Source organism: Acanthisitta chloris, unplaced genomic scaffold, assembly GCF_000695815.1.
Source record: "Acanthisitta chloris isolate BGI_N310 unplaced genomic scaffold, ASM69581v1 scaffold23863, whole genome shotgun sequence".
In the NCBI taxonomy this organism is placed as follows: Eukaryota; Metazoa; Chordata; class Aves; order Passeriformes; family Acanthisittidae; genus Acanthisitta; species Acanthisitta chloris.
Window position 1 is genome coordinate 35103 of NW_008666922.1, and position 17800 is coordinate 52902.

At 38.7% G+C, this 17800-nt stretch overlaps 1 protein-coding gene across 1 annotated transcript; it reads right to left on the reverse strand.

The window, feature by feature from the left end:
* Positions 1–2372: 2372 nt before the first annotated feature.
* MCUR1 (mitochondrial calcium uniporter regulator 1) lies at positions 2373–16811 on the reverse strand (the record flags this gene model as incomplete). The annotated part of the gene is made up of 8 exons (XM_009072324.1): positions 2373–2428; positions 3682–3796; positions 4805–4858; positions 8370–8441; positions 11639–11680; positions 12370–12471; positions 15166–15269; positions 16698–16811. Coding segments are annotated over 8 exons (659 nt in total), but the record flags the coding sequence as incomplete, so codon positions are not given.
* Between the last annotated feature and the right edge of the window lie 989 nt (positions 16812–17800).

Here is a 17800-nt window from a genome sequence, read left to right on the forward strand (position 1 = left end):
TGGTCCAGTGGAAGGTGTCCCTAACCACGGCAGGGGGACTGGAACAAGATGATCTTTAAGACCCCTTCCAACACAAACCATTCTGATTGTATATTTAGTGGTATATCCTGATATAATAGATCCTCACCTGTACCAAAAGACTCATTCATTGAGTTTAAATATTGTCAGATTTGTTTGGAAGTATATGGAGGGATTTTCTAAACTTTTGGAATGCCAGTAAATACATGCAGTACATATGATGAGTGTGTTGGACAAAGGAGATGGAAGAAGATTTTGTGTCTATATACACGGAATAGGAGTAACAAGCTTTTACACAGCACTTGAAGACTTTATGGGTTAGGATACAATTACATTCTATTTAGAGTGTATTTTTCCTGAATGACACATTAACTTTATTCCTCACTTAAATACTCACCAACAAGTGTTGCTTTGCTGACACTTTGCTAATTCCAAGACAACGCTGCTCTATAACCTTTCACTTCCTCCTTCCACCTGCCATAAACAGAAATTTATTTGCATAGTATCTGTTTTAAGCAGGACAGACCCTGTATTTAAAATTAGTCTTAAATAGTTATTTTAGCAGCTATTTGTCAGATGCTCAGGCATACAGGCAGACATATCTATAATCATCTGCCCTGGGAAAACCAACAGCAAAGTCATTCTAAAAACTGAATTATTGCTTGTCTAATTTGAGAAAGTGTCAAGTCCTCTAAGTTGGTACCAAAATACATTTTTTAAAGCAAGATAGTGAAGTTCTTGAGCATATATTCATTAATTTAGAGAGGCTGTTAAGTTAGTCTGCAATAATCGTTTTTCTTCAGTGTCTTGAGGGGCTGTTGACTTTGCTAATTCTTAGCTTAAAGGACGTGCTGTTAGCAGTGACTTACCTTCAAACCAAGTGATTAATTTCAAATAAAAAGCTGCATTTATAATGAAAACTCATCACGTTCTATGAAATATTCAAAATTCTTTATTTCAGGCCAGTATGGTATTGTTACAAGCATCCATCTCTTCCTCCGTGCCTGCACATGATCAAAGTTGGCACTCCCTCCCAACCACAAAAAAAATTGAATGGGTTATTACAGTACAGGCACAAAGTAGCCAAAAAGCTTTACTTTCATTAAGCAAAGCTGTGATTGTGCTCTAACAGCATTTATCATCAGTGCATAAACTGATCTCCCCTCCTAAAAGCAAGCAGGAAAGGGAAATTTCCCTTAACTGAAGGAACACAGATGGCAGCTGTGATATGAAAGCACTTGTTTCATCAGTGAAAGAACAACAGATATCTGGATACACTGGACACCTTTCTTCACTGTTTTCAGTTGCACTTACTGGGTCACGTGAGCTTGTTCAGAACTAGATTAAACATCCTTACAGGTGTCCATTACTGCTTTCATTATTATAATCACTATCAAAGTTCCACATTTGAAGAATCAACAGGATTTGGTTTTAAATAAAACAATAACCCCCCCCCAGAAAACTGCTGGTACTGCAGTTCTCTTGTCTAACCACCCTTAAAAATCTCTTTCCTTTCTCCAAGCATCAATTCCCTCTCATCCAGAAGGCAGCACTAGAGACACTTTGTATCACCTAACTACAAATTAACACAACGACCCTATTTAACTGCATTTCAAACTTCCAGTTACCACAAGGTGAACAATCAGCATATGGAATGAGTATTAGATAGTTCTATGTACCAAAGGCAAGTTAGTCACAAAAATCTCTACAAATATCTTATGAACCAAACTAGCAGCAAACACTGCTATCATTACACAGTACTTGTTCATGAAACATGACTGACTGGACATCCACCTGGGAAACAAGCCGATAACTATGTTATAAAAATAGCAAAACAAATATTTGATCATAATAACTGCATGAACTAGTGTTAGGAGGAGGGAAGCAAGCATGATTCAGTTAACACAAACTCTACTTATACAAGAGTGCCTCCAAGCCACAACACGCGCAGTTTCAGTTTTACATTGATAATCAATACTTCAGTCCCACACAAGACTCTGACTCTGTCCAAAGTGTGAACAGGCAACAGAAGGTCATTCCATTGGTTCATCTCTACAGCACACAGGCCCATTCCACTGGCAGGGAAGCCAAAGCTTGGCAGCAGCAAGGTGTGCTGCAGCGCAGAACGGAGGGAAATGGCAGAGGTGCATATACCGTGCCCATCTCAGAGGTAAGGTTCAACAGATGCATAATATGTGTACAGTTTGTTTCTAGGCACATCTTTGGTTACATTCTCAATATAGTCTGCTTTACAAAAAAATAAATAAAACTTTGTTAAAATCCTGGTAAAGATAAAACTTTTTTTTTTTCCCCCAAAACCAAGACAATACAAGTCCCTTTAAATTCTCCTCTTGTTATATCCATAAACGGTAAAATCCCAGGGCTACAGTAAGGCATGTAAATACTGAACCTGGAAGAAAATGGAGACATGAAATCATTAGCTCTCAGAACATCTTTTCAGAAAGCTATGTACACATCTTACTACAATACTAAAAGCGCAACCACTGCCCCTTCCACATGTAAGAAAATAAGGTTTTTGATTTACAGCAAACAATTTCAAGGTAGGAGGAGCATAAAAATTACAAGTAAGAAAGAAGGAAAACAAAAAAGAATGCAGGAAAACTGGGCTGGAAAGCTGTCAAAAGCTGAAAGACACCCTTACTTGCTTACCATTCCAAAAAAGGTCAATATGGCAAGTTATAGATGTAAAGTGAGGAAATAAATAACAGCATTAATACATCACAGTTAAGTACTCAACAAACAAATAAATGAAAGTAATCTTTAAAAAGGCTTAGCAGTTTCAATTTTTAAAATCTCTATTTCAATGAAAGCAACTTTTGATTTCTAGATGCACCCACAAAAGATTTTTGCCATTGTTTGCACCAGGAGCACTTCAAATGCAGTGCAAATGATTTTTAATTATGTTCTTCTTCCATGTAGAGTTCAACATGTTTTTAAGTAGGGATGGTAGTGAAAAGAATTTCCTCCCATTTTAATAAAGTACCTTTTATTTCCCATTTTACTGATTCTCTCTAATAGGCTTAAGTGACTGTACTTGTGACAAAGTCCATTGTGAAAGAATAACCAGAAAAATCTAAATCAGAAGAATAATTGTGTACTGCAAACCTCATGTAACAGTACTGCATGCTCAGTAGTAAAATGTCAAAATGTCAAAAGTTACCTAGGGCAGTAACATGGATGCACACACATACGTAGTATTTTTTCTAAAAATGAAAGTTTAAAGAACATGTGGGGCTGAACAGTCAGAAAAGCTGAAATGTTCCATTTTGCACAGAGAACTCTATCAGACAGATGAAGAAATGCTAGTAATGCATGCAGCAGGCTGCTTTTATAAAGTGAGTCAGGCACAGAAGAACTTTTTGGACTTTGTTAACAGGCAGTCTTCTAGATTTCTCATACATGTTGTTATTACTACAGTATAAAGCAGGGTAAAACCCAGAAAGTCATAAAGCAATAGCCCATGCAAAATAAAGTTGCAAATCATAGGAAACTTTGTCCGAGTTAAGTACACAAATACGGCTGCTAATCTTGCCTGGGACTATTTCAATCAGGGCCTTTATGAATACAGCCCATCGAGAGTTTGGCAAACATTTAATAATGTTTAACAGCTTCACCAGCAGAGACAACCACCAGATTCCTTACCTGCTAAGTACTTAATATTATCAAGTTTGTGCGATTCGAGCATTGTTTTCAGATCTGCAACTTCTGTGTCTATTTTTCTGTCTGTTTGGGTCAGTGCTCGATCTTGTTGGGCGTGCTAAAAGAACCAAAACAACAAAATGATGCAATCTGAACAGTTTCCAGTCTGTTTAGAAATTTAACCCATCCCTTCAAGTTGTATTTTTGCTTCCTCCTTAAATGTATGTTAATTTGCATTCAAAGAGAACAAGTTCCTTCTTGGATGATTATATCCAAGGAATTGAATAATTTGGTGAACTTGGGAAATTTACGTGATTACATGTTTCTTAACAGATAATCTAGAAAGTGGCAGAACTGGATGCCTTCTTATCTCAATGCAACAGCATAAACATTAACTTCAATCTGTCGCTCGTCCCACCAATACTAAAGTCACTGCTCAATTATAAGAGCTCTTGAGAAGTCTATGAGTCTCTTGTGACAAAACCATATCAAAACATAAAGATTTTTGGATCGTTAGAGAAAACTGAGAATTGGTATGGAAAAAAGGTAATGAATTCTACCACAAAAACAGCTACAGACAAATTCAGAACCTGATTATGACATAAGACAGAACTTCTGTTAAAAAATATGCAATAGAATTATTACTCAGAAGAGACTGAAAGATCCAACTTGTAAACTGAAAACAACAACTGCTGAGTTGCTGGTATTTTCAAATCAGCACTACTGAAACGTTGTGAATCAGTTAATGATTTACTTCTAGATATCTTCCTAGGAATAACTCCCTACACTACAGAAAGGATACAAAAGGAAGCAGTAGTGCTTGGACAAAACCTACTCTAAAATGAAGCCAAATCAATGTGCTTCTCACTGAACATTGGGGGAAGAATGAATTTCACATTGAGAGTACAATTCCATCTAGAGAAAAGATTACATGCATGAAGTTTCAAAACAAAGTGACTAGTGAAGAGTTTCTATATACATGCAGAGGGTCTAAATATACATGAAAGACTTTGTAGACACTTACATTAAAATGTCTACAGACATGAACAAATCCGAAAAGGATATCAGACCTATAACACAAGTACAAAATGATTTGCTGTGTAATCATCAGCTATCAAGTTCTTACCAATTCCACTATTTCTGTCCTCATTTCAAGTAGTTTTCTTTCATTAAGTGAGTACTAGAGGAGAAGGGAAAAAAAAGATAAACATGTTGTCCTTCAACCTTTTCCCCCCACACTTAAAAACATGTTTCTTTGCTTCCAAATTATGTAGGACGCATAATTTAGACAAGATTGTTTTCTGACAACACTTGGTAGAGAGTATGGTAGGATAACTGCTGTCCTTTCTAAAAGCACAATTCAGTTCAGACAGGTGTTCATCCAAACCTCTGACCTGTAAAGCACAACTGGTCCATCAGACACTCATCTTCTGCAAAACCTGTAAATATTAGTAAGCAGCTGGAAGAAAGGCTGGCAGACAGCATTTGTGAAAAACAAGGGCCTACAATTCTAAACAGTAACTCTGGAACAGTTAACTAATGCATCAGCCATACAAGCACAACTAAGACTGAACCATCTACTTCCTTCAGGAAGGGGAGAATAGTTTTAAAACATATTAAACTCAGCCATCAAAAAAATGTTTCGCCAGCACTGTGTACACTCACAGTTTGTATTGCTCTGATCATCATTTCATGATGTATTTGGTACAAACAGAACATTTGTACTGCGTGTTAAGCCATTCATTTGTGGCTCATGACAAGTTGTGGTTTATTTTTAAGTTAAAGCTATCTGGGTTCAAGAAAAGTTAAATCCAAATGAAAGCAGCATACCTTTAAAGCAGGTTACCTTCCTGACTCGTGAACAGAAATGATTTACCTTGACATCTCTAATGGTTCCTGACCCACTACTGGAGCAATTGAATTATTCATAGACAGCTGCTAAACCACCAGCCTATAGTGCAGAGTATTAAGGTCATCAGGCACCTATCTCAGAATCCCGTTACACAGCAATAACCTCATCTGTTGACATTCCCACATGGAAAGTCACCTTCTTTTTCCTCTACTCTGGAAGCTTATTCCGTTTTAACATTAAAATCAGATTAATCTACACAACTGCCTCAGCACTGAAAAACCCTCCTTAATGATCTAGAGCTCTGTTTGGACTTCTGACTGATCTAAAGTTGAGAGGCTGCTACGAACATAGAAAATGATCTCAAGACAAATAATAGCATATTTACAATTAATGAAAGAGTTACTATGTTCTGCGAAATGGAGAGAAGGATAAAAAAAATCAGACATTTTATATAAATCTACATTTTTTGGAAGTGGTGAGATGGCAGAGTATTTATAAGCGAATCTAGTTAAAATTATGTTTGGGTAGAGACGCAAGAATTGGACCTCACACTGATAAACTGATCATCACAATCAAAAGAATCATGACAATTATTTTATGGACTGAAATAGTTTGTCTGTTCTACTTCAAACAGATTTTTACTTTAAACAGACACAGTTAGCCAAATACACATCTTCTGAATAATTTACATTCTGCACGCTTCTCTCTGGATGTTTGTTAAAGTTTTGTTTTGTGGCTAGAACTCTCTAGGTCAGACCCAAGGATTTGGAACTTGGGTTTAAGATGGTGAAATTGGCCTTTTACTGCCAGGCATCACCACATGTCTGTAATAACACCTGTGCATTAAAAAAAAAAAAAGAAAGAAGGAAAGACAAGGCTAAACTTCCCCCCCTGAAATTCAACAGGGAGATTTCCCCTCAAGTCCATATTTTTCACAGTGCAGAGAAAATTCAGTTTTGTCAGATGCATCTTGATCTTTGTAACAGCAGCAAGCCTAGAAGCACTGTAATGCAGGAACATATATGGATTTTTGTACTGTACTGCAAGTTTTTAAATCACATCTGTACACTGCAGACATAACTCGCAGCATAAACAGATGTGCACTAAGCAATGTAGGATTCTCTGAGAAAGAGAGTAGAATAACCTAATTAAAAGACAAAGCAGTTAGAGTTTGAAACATTAAAGACTGCCCATATCAGTGTCAACAAATGAAGAAATTATTTTTCAGTACTTACTCCAAGCAAAACTGAAGGATAAGAACATTTTACTTAGTGCTTCAAGTTACAGCAATTTAAACTTTGGACATTTCTCTTTTGAATACTGACTTAGTAAGAACTCATAGTAACCTTCAATTATCCTGAGTTTTAAACTCAGAAAGCTGAGTCCTTAGCTACATTACATCGAAGTAAATGTGACAATGATGCTCTGCCTACTACAGAAAATACTGGACTGTATCTCTGCCCCAACTCAGCAGATGTGCTGCAACCTGCTCCCCATTCATCTGCCTTTTTCCTTTTCTGTTCACGCATGGCAGAGCTGGCAACAGAAGTGGAGTGGAGGGAGAGAAAGAGAAGAGAATTTTCCATAGAAACTATGAAATTATAGTTGCACAACAGACTACAAAGTTAGTTAGCTTTTTTAAGAGGAAGTTGATGTACACAGTTTGCTTCTCCTGGGAGGCAGTCAAAATCAACGCTGTGTACTGCACAAGAGACAAGAGTCCAGATTCCCATATCCTACATTAATATACAAGGAAACATTGGTGCCTAATTTATCACTGGTGCAGTGGTTTTATACAGGTTTTGTAAGCCCGAAGTATTGCAAAGCTTATGATACACAAAATGAGAACATTTCATATGAAGCTTTTTTAAAACATTAGCATGAAGTATTACCCTTTAAACAAGAATTCCACCTGATCAAATTGTACTTTATTCAAGCATCTACTGTGGGCTAACAGACTGTTAGTCATTATACTAAATCACCAAAACAGCTGTTACCTAAACTAATCACTGTGAAAAACTTCAAGGGACACACACAGAAGATAAATGATATCTACTTGAATAGTTCTTATTGCCTGGATGGGAGATAAATATCACATCTTCATTACACACCTGGGGAAAAGGACTGACTAAGAAATAATACTAATAGAAAAAATGTCATTAAAAGATCTTTCAATTTAGAAAATGCAATTTCCTTGAGATCCTAAAAGCTACTGGAAAAAAATCTACGAGAACAGAACTCTAAATAGAGTTCTATGTATAATGCAAAACCTCTTTAATCTTCTAATTCTACACCTCCCCAATTTAAGATCACATCAATTCAGATCTACCAGATATTTCAAAGCCCAAAATAAACTGAACTAGCATCATTTACAATTAAAAAAAAAATTACTACTTCCACAATAGGTATTTCCTGACTAACAGGGAAATGAAACATCTTCAATGATGATAAATTCAGTGAAATGTGTAAACTTCATTAAGTGTGAAAATAGAGAAAGAGATATACTAATAAAATAGTATAACATGTATATATAATATAATAGTATTTATAAAACCTCTAGGCACCCAGTCAGCACGTGAGATTGAATAGCTAATTTACTTACATGTAATGTCTTAATCCTGATACTAAAACAACATCAAAATAGGTAAGACATACGAACCCAAACATGGCACTTTGCAGTATACTGGCGTAAGATGAGTAACTTGGATTAATATGACCTTGAAGCTGAGTGATAGTACAGGTTAGTATGAAAATGTTCTTTGGGTAAGATGCTCTTACCCAAATCTGGTGATTACTCAGTGTTCTGAGATATTTCTAGAAGAAAGTAACCAAGACTTACCAGTTCTTTTACTCTGCTTTTCTCTAGGTTTAGGTTTAACTTGTTATCTGCACGAACTTTGGTAATTTCATCCTAATGGGAAACATTGATAAAGCAGAAAGATTTTTTGTTTAATCATAAGCAGAAAGAATCAGATGAATATATTGTACCTTTCTTTACATATCTCATGAGTCAAGCTTCTCTCCAATTAATGTATATAATTTTCAAAAGTATAAGTATTTCTATCCTTCCCTTGGGAAATACTTATGTTCTATAGTATGAATTGGATCTCAGAATCAAAAACTAAGAATTACTTTTAACCCTGAGAACAGCACTTAACTAAAAGGACATAGAATCATCAAGGTTGGAGAAGACCTCTTAGATCATGAAGTTCAACCATTAGCCTGTGACTCTGCTGTATAAATCCTAAACCACATCCTCCAGCATCAGATCCAGATACCTTGTAAACACTTCCAGGGATGGTGACTCCATCACCTCCCTGGACAATCTATTCCAGTGCCTGACCACCCTAACAGTGAAAAAAAGTTTTCCTAACATCTAATCTGAATCTCTCCTGCCTCAGCATATGACCATACACTCTAGCCCTCTCCGCGCATCCATGGCAGAAGAGACCATCCCCCACCTCTCTACAAGCCCGTCAGGTAGTTGTAAAGAGTCATGAGGTCACCCCTGAGCTATCTCTTCTCAAGGCTAAACAAACTCGATTCCGTCAGCCATTCCTCATACAACATGTGTTCTAGACTTTATGAGCCTCATTGCCCTTCGCTGGACTCACTCCAGTGCCTCTGTGTCCTTTATAAAGTGAGGGGCCCAAAACTGAGCACAGTACTCAGGTGTGGCCTCACCAACGCCGAGTGCAGGGGAATTATCACTTCCCTAGTCCTGCTAGCCACACTATTCTTGACATAGGCCAAGGTGTCATTGGCCTTCCTGGCCACCTGTGCACACTGTTGGCTCATATTGAGCCAGCTGTCCACCAGCACTCCCAAGTCCCTTTCTGATGAACAACATTTGAGCCACTCTTCCCCCAGTCTGTAGTGCTGCATGGGGTTGTTGTGTCCCAAGTGCACAACCCAGCACTACAGAACCTCATGCAGTCGTCCTTGGCCCATTGATCAAGTTGGTCCAGGCCTCTCTGTTGAGCTTTGCTACCCTTAGGCAGATTGACACTCCCACTCAACTTCGTATCCTCTGCAAATTTACTGAGGGTGCACTCAATCCCCACATCCTTCTATAAATGCTGGGAATGTTTCATATACCCTGTAACTCTCTCTGATCTCTAGAGAACCATGCCTAGATAAGCCTCTAAGCTGGAATTCCTCCATGAAGCAACCTCGATGCTCAAAATAACATTGAAAGCACTTTCTCACCTTTCAATGTAAAAGAAAATCTGTTTCTAAAGACTACACTCAGGGCTTTCAGAAAAAGCTCCAGGCATTTTAGAAGTCAGGAAACATTTGTTACATTTTTAAATACCTAACTTTTTAAATGCATCGTAAGTTGTACACTTGCATTTTATTTTATCAATAGTTGTAAGTAATTCCTGCTTTTCTCAGTGACAGCTGCCATTTTAGTGCAACCTCCTGGCAGGAATTCCAGCCAGCTGACAGTTTGTCATGCGGCAAACTGCTGATCAGATGAATGTGTGGGAGAAGCAAAAGATTGCTGATGTTCTGGGAGATTCTACCTTTAGAACCAAGTAAGCATTTCTCAAGTAGGCCAGTGTCAGCTAGGCAAGAGTTCATTAAGTATAAACAATAATGAGACCATTTCTATGTTTGAATTTTGAACCTGAATTGGTTTATCATCAGTTGGCATTACAACATGACACATTACAGTTTAATGTATCAAAAATCAGAATTAATTTTTCTTGAACTTTTACATCGTGTCTTTTTGTATGAGAAAACACAGAATAACTTGACATTGTTATTGTATGTTACATTTACAATTAAAAGCAAAATTTAAAGACATCTAGCTTTTAAGAAAATATGATTCAGATCCTTGATGCACTACCAGTGGATTACACCAACTCATTTACATGCAACTAAATAAGTTCCAATTCAAAAATCAGATGCCAAATGTATTTTAAAATGGTATTCTGAAAACCCAGATGCATTAAGCACTTTATAACACAGTATGAAACATGGAGGATTAGGCTTGAAAAATTTATGCTTTGCTTTTGGAGATGACAGTGCAAAAAGAAATGTAAGAGAATAGGAAAGAAACGGCAAGGAGGCACCAGGCTGGGTTTGACCACACTGTCAGCTAACTTGACAAGTCCAATAGTCTGACAGTTTCATGGACAAATCCTGGGGAAGGAAGAGTGCTCCATCCTTCCAACTGAAAAGGACATCACAGCAGCAAACTGCAGTTAGTTCTGAAGTCAAATGTCCATGTTCCCTAAAACCAGTTAATGTTTCCCAGTTTCCAATCTGAATCACTCTTGCAAGGATGTATGTTGCTGTGTAAAGGCTGATTATGACTCCACACCCACTGAAATGACAGATTTTAGGAGGATCTTGGTTTTGATGGTAGAAGGGTGTTTGGAGTGCTCTGCAAGACAGGCAAACTATAAAGAACAGAAATACAGCACCGATGCTTAAACCTGATAAGACTAAGAATCTGTATGATAATTAACAGACTAAGGTGATAATTAACAGAGTAATTTTTCTACAGAGAGCCTGTTTCCTTGCAATGTTCATTTGCTGCCAAACAAATGTGACCAGACATAATGGTCCCAAACTTGGTGTCCTAAAAAAGCCATTTAAAGACTATTTTAAATTCTGGACAACTAACAAATCAGTCTTCAGAGAAAAACAACAACAACAACAACAAAAGCAACCAAAAAACCTCAAATCACCACAAAACCAAACAATCAAAAGAATCACAATTAGTAAGTGTTGCAATTTTAAAAGTATGCTGCATCTTTACATGTACAGGCAGCCCTAAATGCAGCACTTCACTCAGGCTCAGTCATGACATGCAGTCATTTTCTGAATCTGAATTAAGAAGCTGAAAGTAAAAAATGTTTTCAGTCGTATTTTTCTTCACTTCTTGTACCATTGTCCTGTCCCCATAAATGAATTATGCATGAAATTGTCTTTGCTGCAGCCCACAGTGTGCAGTCAACAGCAATTTCAGTATCCCATGCATCACAACACATAAGCACAGCTTTTAAAACAAAACCTTGAAAGCAACATTTTTTCTTTTTTTTTTCAAGCACACTAGACAGGTGTTAATTCTTAATTTATTGGTATATGGTATCTTACCACAACTTGCTTCTTTATCTGCTGGAGTTCAAGTTTTATTTTCTGAGAGAGTAGAAAAAAAAATTGTACACATTATTACTGTATATAAAGCCACATAATCTAGAAATACTACTGAATCTGCATGATCAGTAACAGTAACTATAATCCATGATGTGAAAAAGCAGGCAAACCAAGCATGCTTATGTCCTCAGTATGTGTACAGCTATATATGAACATGCATGTTTGCTCCTACTGTGCACTTCCAAACAACAGCACCAGGCAGAAATTAGCATTGTCCCACTGGCAGCTCTCTGAACACAGCCCACAAGGCAGCTGGCTGCTTTTGCCATAAGGGCTCATTGCTGCCTCATGGTCAACTTGGTGTCCACCAGGACCCTGAGGGCCTTTCCTGCCAAGCTGCTTTCCATTTGCCTGAGGCTATTCCTCCTCATAGGCAGGACTGGGCATTTCCATTTGTTCAACTTCAAGAGATTCCTGTCATCCCATTTCCCCAGCTTGTTGATGTCCCCATGAATGGCAGCACAACTGCCTGGTGTATCAGCCACTGCTCCCAGCTTTGTGCCATCTGCAGACTTGGTGAAGGTACACTCTGCCCCACCAACAAGGTCATTAATGAAGGTGCTAAACCACTCCAGCCCCACAGTCGTCCCCTGGGTACAGGATGCTTTTTTCACATCATGAGGAAAAAAAATAAGTGCTAGAATGGCACTTTACAGAATAGTGATTTTTACCTCATTTTCTGAACGAAGTGCTGAAAATTCACTTTTTTCCAAAATAATCATGTCCTTCTTCACACCAGCAATATGGGACATTACTTGCTGAAGTGAAATTTCCTTTAAAAGAAGGATGAAAAGCCTCAGAACATATCTTAACTATAATGCTTTTCCTCATCTGTGCCTACAAAGATGATAGACTATTTTGGTACCCTGAAATTTTTAATTCAGCAAATTCAGGTTGATTATCCAAGTTTCAGAAAACAACACAGAGTGACAGTGACAAAATAAGCAAGATGGGCTCAAACACTGGTAATGTTTGACAAAATTAGTAGTGCTAACACAGATTGGAATAATTCAATTGATAGCCCAGGAAACAGTTCCTTCCAAGTCTTCAAGTTTCTAAGCCAGCAAAGGCATTAGGGAGAGGTGTCTCTGAGCTGACTGAGGAAAGCTGGCTTTCAGACCAAAACTCCTCAGTGCAACCATACTCTTTTGTAATCACCTGCTCTTTTACCTCCCCCTGCAAGAGTCATTCTGCTTCAATACTCAGAATCATGCACTCATACTTTTAATTGCTCTACTCAGTCCTTTACACTGAACTGACAGAAGGCAAACAAGATTCCTCTGGAACTTTCAAGGATGGAAAGGTCTGCAGGCATTGTTCTAGATCCTACACTCTCCACATATGCAAACAGGGACTGCCTTCTCTTCTCTGCATATCTTCCTCTAATAAGTAGTCCATTGCTTTAGATTCTGGACTAAGAACCCTACAAATCTGACACAGCACACTATCTGCAGTTTTGTCATGAACTGCTATTCTAACTTGCTGCATTATATTTCTAAGTGGCATCTGGAGATGTCTCATCAGGCTACCTGACCACAAGACTGAAAAGAATGGGTCAGTGTACTGGACACAGTACAAAAAATCTACAGAAAGCACTGCATGGACACTGCTTGTTTTTGTTCTCTCTTCTCCTCAGTGAACTCATCAAACAGAGAACAGAATCTTCCCTATTCTTTCTCTTCCTCTGTACATACACACATATATATATATTTTTCCCTAAGGTTTTATCTAACCAGTGTAATACTTGTATCTTTTACATACCCTACTATGGCCTAGTGGTAATAGCTCATCCACAACATTCCAAACCTTTCTTCCAGTCCTTCACTCTCTTTTTGCACAAGCCCTTTTGCAATCAAAGACTATAAGGAAGTACAGGTTTATCATGTTGCCCAGAGTTCAAGGCATAAACGCTTCCTGAGCTGCTGTACAAACTTGCACATTGAATCTTAATGGCAGAAAGTCACCTCAGGGTCCAACAGCCTGAGAAAACATCTACCACTAGTTGCTACATTTAGTTCAACACAAAACAGAGGAAAATGTGTTCACTCTGTTCAAAAAAACTGGGCACAGAAGGAGCCTGAGACTGCTTACTGTAACATACAGCCAACCATGGGAGAAAAGGATCCTTTGATATGGCATTCCCTGAGTGACTGTGGAACAAATTCAGGCCAGAAGGAAGAAGCACTCCCATGTCTGGTTTGCCTAGAATCTAAAAGCCAGGAAGGATGGCCTGAAGATGGAGGGTGGTACAAACTCCAGGTATTCCACTTCTTAATGAGATGCCCTACCAGCAAGACTATAATACTATGCAAATAGCAGCCACTGTTTTCTCATGTTTTAAGACAGCAGCCTAGTTACTATGAAATAAGTTACTTCTTGTGTTCAGAGGGTGACCTGGGGTTGTGAACCCTGGCCCCACAGAGCAGCCCAAGAGGTTGTACTTCAGTTGTGCTTCTTGTCAGCGTTATCTGCTAGACCAGCTTATGTGTCAAGTATCTAGCATACTAGATATTGTGAATCCCATTCAAAGATGCTTAACCTCCACAGACAGCGAATCTTGTCTCACTCAATTCCAGCTTTATTTCTGGAGCCAGATGCCTAAGAGCTCAACGTGGCAATATTCAATACTGTCATGCTCAATTCCTTACACGGATCTACCTTTGCATGACCTGCTAAAGGTCCCCCCTACCCCACAAAAAACCAAGCTTCGCAGCCAGTATTAGAACAAGCCTCGCCTTCAGACTCAATTATTCCTTAGAACAATCATTCCCACACAAGTCAAAGCCAACAATTCAGCTCAGTTGTAGCAATCTCTCTGTAGCCATAAAGGATGTCTGTAAATACTCAGCATTACCCATCTATTTCCAAGTGAGTTTCCTCCACTTCCCCCCACCAAGATATACATGCTGAGTAGGTTTAGAGGATACCATGAACAATGTATGCATGAAAGGAAAAGGAGACAGAATCCAATATCAGCATCCAAACTATACATGTTCCTCTGATTGGTGTATACAACTACACCAATCATGTCTTAAAAATATCATAAATTAATAAAAAGGTACTACATAACAGGGTGGTAAGTAACTGAGGGAATCTCTACTTCCTTCAAAAGAATATACATAAGAGTTGCAACTATTCAGATCCATGCACTGAATACCTCTTAGGTCTGTCTAAAAGCCTTCTCAGTAACTATTTCATGCTACTATAAGGTTGACACTACGTAACTACTCATGGTTTGAAAACCAACCCACAGTACCAAAATCTGAAGGCCCACCACAACACTTGGGTAAATTACCTGATAAACTCAAGACAAAATTAAGAAGTCAATAGACACAGAGAGATGATTGTTCTCCACCTTCAAATTTTTAAACTACAGTGCCTAACAGTAATAAACAGCAACACATCATTCATTAGCAGGCATGCTAGGCTTTAATTTACTTTAACCCCACCACTGTCTCTGATCTAACCTGCTGTACTTTGGTGACCATGTCCTTGTAAATCATATCCAGGTTGGTGTTCATAATTTTCACTAATGCAGACACAATGACCTCCGACTGCTGAGTAGTGAACCCTAAGCAAAAAAAAAAAAAGCAACAACATTCAGAGGGAGATCTAAAACTGGACAGTTTACAGACATGCCACTTGCTGATACTCAGCACCAAGTTAAAACCACTGTCAGCTATGAAAGGTAATAAAACATACACCTCTTGATCCAGCACAACAAAAGAACAGAACCAGTAAGGACATCCAAAGTTTCCCCACCCCGCATTTATGTCTGTGCCATGATGTGGCTGCTTCTGTAGCTCAGTATTATTATAGTATCAGCAGGATAAATGCTGGGAGTTTTCTAGGGGTATTATGGAATGTCACCTCTCACGTGTGGTTACTTCCATAAGCGAGAATTCTGACCCTGAAAAGCAGATACTTACTGCATTATACTATAAAACTTCAGTGCCACTGAAGATGTACAAACCCGAATACATTGGGAACTACAGTAGAACACGGTCCCTAAAAATATTCTCATCTTTTCCACTTTAAAAATGCAGGAGTAAAAATATCATGCACAAGATTTAATCACTATGAAAAGAAACTCTTGCAGAAGCATGATTGTTTCAAAATATCTAGCAGTTAAGCCTCAGAAAGCACATATGTGAGCAAGTCACTTTAAACAGCTGAGCTGATAAAACAGCTTACCAGCACCAAAGGCTTCCTGTCCCCTTATCCCTCCTCCTGACACTTTGACCTGGTGCTCACTCAGCTGTTCCACCAGGTCATTAAACCAGTATCTCAGAACACCAATCAAGGAGAAGTCCTGGAGAATTTCCTAAGAATTACGCTGGGCTATGGAAAGACATGTGAATACACCTGGCAGGGTAAAGGGACCGGGATCTCTCCTTCTCAGGAATGGAAAGCTGCTAGAAGTCAATTCAGCAATACTGAACTTCATGTTGGGGAACATTCCTCACCTCAGCAACATTAGCATGAATCCAAAATAATCTATTCCCTTGTCTATGCTTCAGCATAAGAGCATTCACACAGCAGCCACATTCTATATAGCATTCTATATAGAGTATATATATATACTCTATCCTAAAACCTTCATTTTGCAAAGTAGTCTGCATGCAATCCCATTGCAATAACTGTTGCATACTGAAGGTGCAATATACTAAATATGTAAGAATCCAATTAATACATTTAAAATCACTACCTTGACAACTCTTTTTATTCTCAGTTCTTAAAATTTCATTTTTCTTTAGCATTTTTAACTACCAGTAGGATACTAAATTATTCCAAACAAATTTATAGAAACTCACTGTTTCCTTTTTGGAGTAGGGGAAAAAAACCTGTATGTTCTCACCCAGTATACAGAAAAGTCCCTCAAAGCCCCACAAAACTCAAGCTGTAACATCAGATGTCAAGGTAAAGCAACAAATTTTGTTAACAGAAAAACCACTCATGAAATGACATTAAAACCAGCTACTTGTTTCAAACAAATTACCGTTTTCTTCCAAGAGGCACACCAGCGCATGAGTGTCAAAAAAAAGCCTCCTGTTTCCCAGTAAGGAAATATTCCCTTTGCTTTGTAAAGATGGTGATGCAGAGATGCTTACATCTGACAAAAAAAAAAAAAAAAGATAAATCATTAGTTATTTCAAAGAAAGAATATTCAACCAACGTGTTTGCTTTCCAGGAGTCTCCTTACAATCCCAAAATGGTCTTCATTTATGACAAGATATTGTGTGTTCAGATTACCACAGCTTGCTTGAAAGTGAAAAGGGCACCAGACTAATAAGTTCTACACTGGAAAACAGAACAATAGGCCACTGCCACCCTTCGGAGATGCTCTCCAAGAACACAACATTCCAGAAAGAATCCCACTGAGTGTCAGTCTTAAAACTGTCCCTTTACTGTCATCAGCACAACCAGTGGGAGCTGTGAGCACTCCCAATGCTGTAAGGGCTAAATCCACACACTCTTCCCACTCTTTGCTAGAAGAAGTGAACCCTCACCGCTTGCCCTTTAGACAGATAAGCAATCACTCACGATTTGCCATTTGCTGCTTTCACAGAAAGCACTTTCAGCACTGAAGGCCAACCTTAAGGCAGCGTGTGCAGCTTTCACTGGGGACAAGTGTATAAACTACCTGGCAGGAGGAATGCAAGGGGCAACATGAGGTGAATTGTCCGAGAGGCAGAACCCTCTGTCGTCTAAGATGTGATATTTAGACAGAAAACACAGCTGTGCCTTAGCTGTCATACTGAAAGGTCTATAAAGAATAAGAAGGAGAAAATCACAGAATATTCAGAGTTAGCAGGGACCTATGAGGATAATCGAGTCCAGCTCCGGGCCCTGCACAGAACATCCCTAGGAATCACACCTTGTGCCTGAGAGCATTGTCCAAACGCATTTTGAACTCTGTCAGGCTTGCTGCTGTGACCACTGCCCTGGGGAGCAGTTCCAGCGCCCAACCACCCTCTGGGTGAAGTACCAGTTACTAATCTCCAACCTCAATCTCCCCTGACACAACTTCAGGGGACAGAGACAGCCCTAACCCTCACCCCCCTCCCCTGGCTGGCCGCGGTGAGGGGACACCCTCCCCCG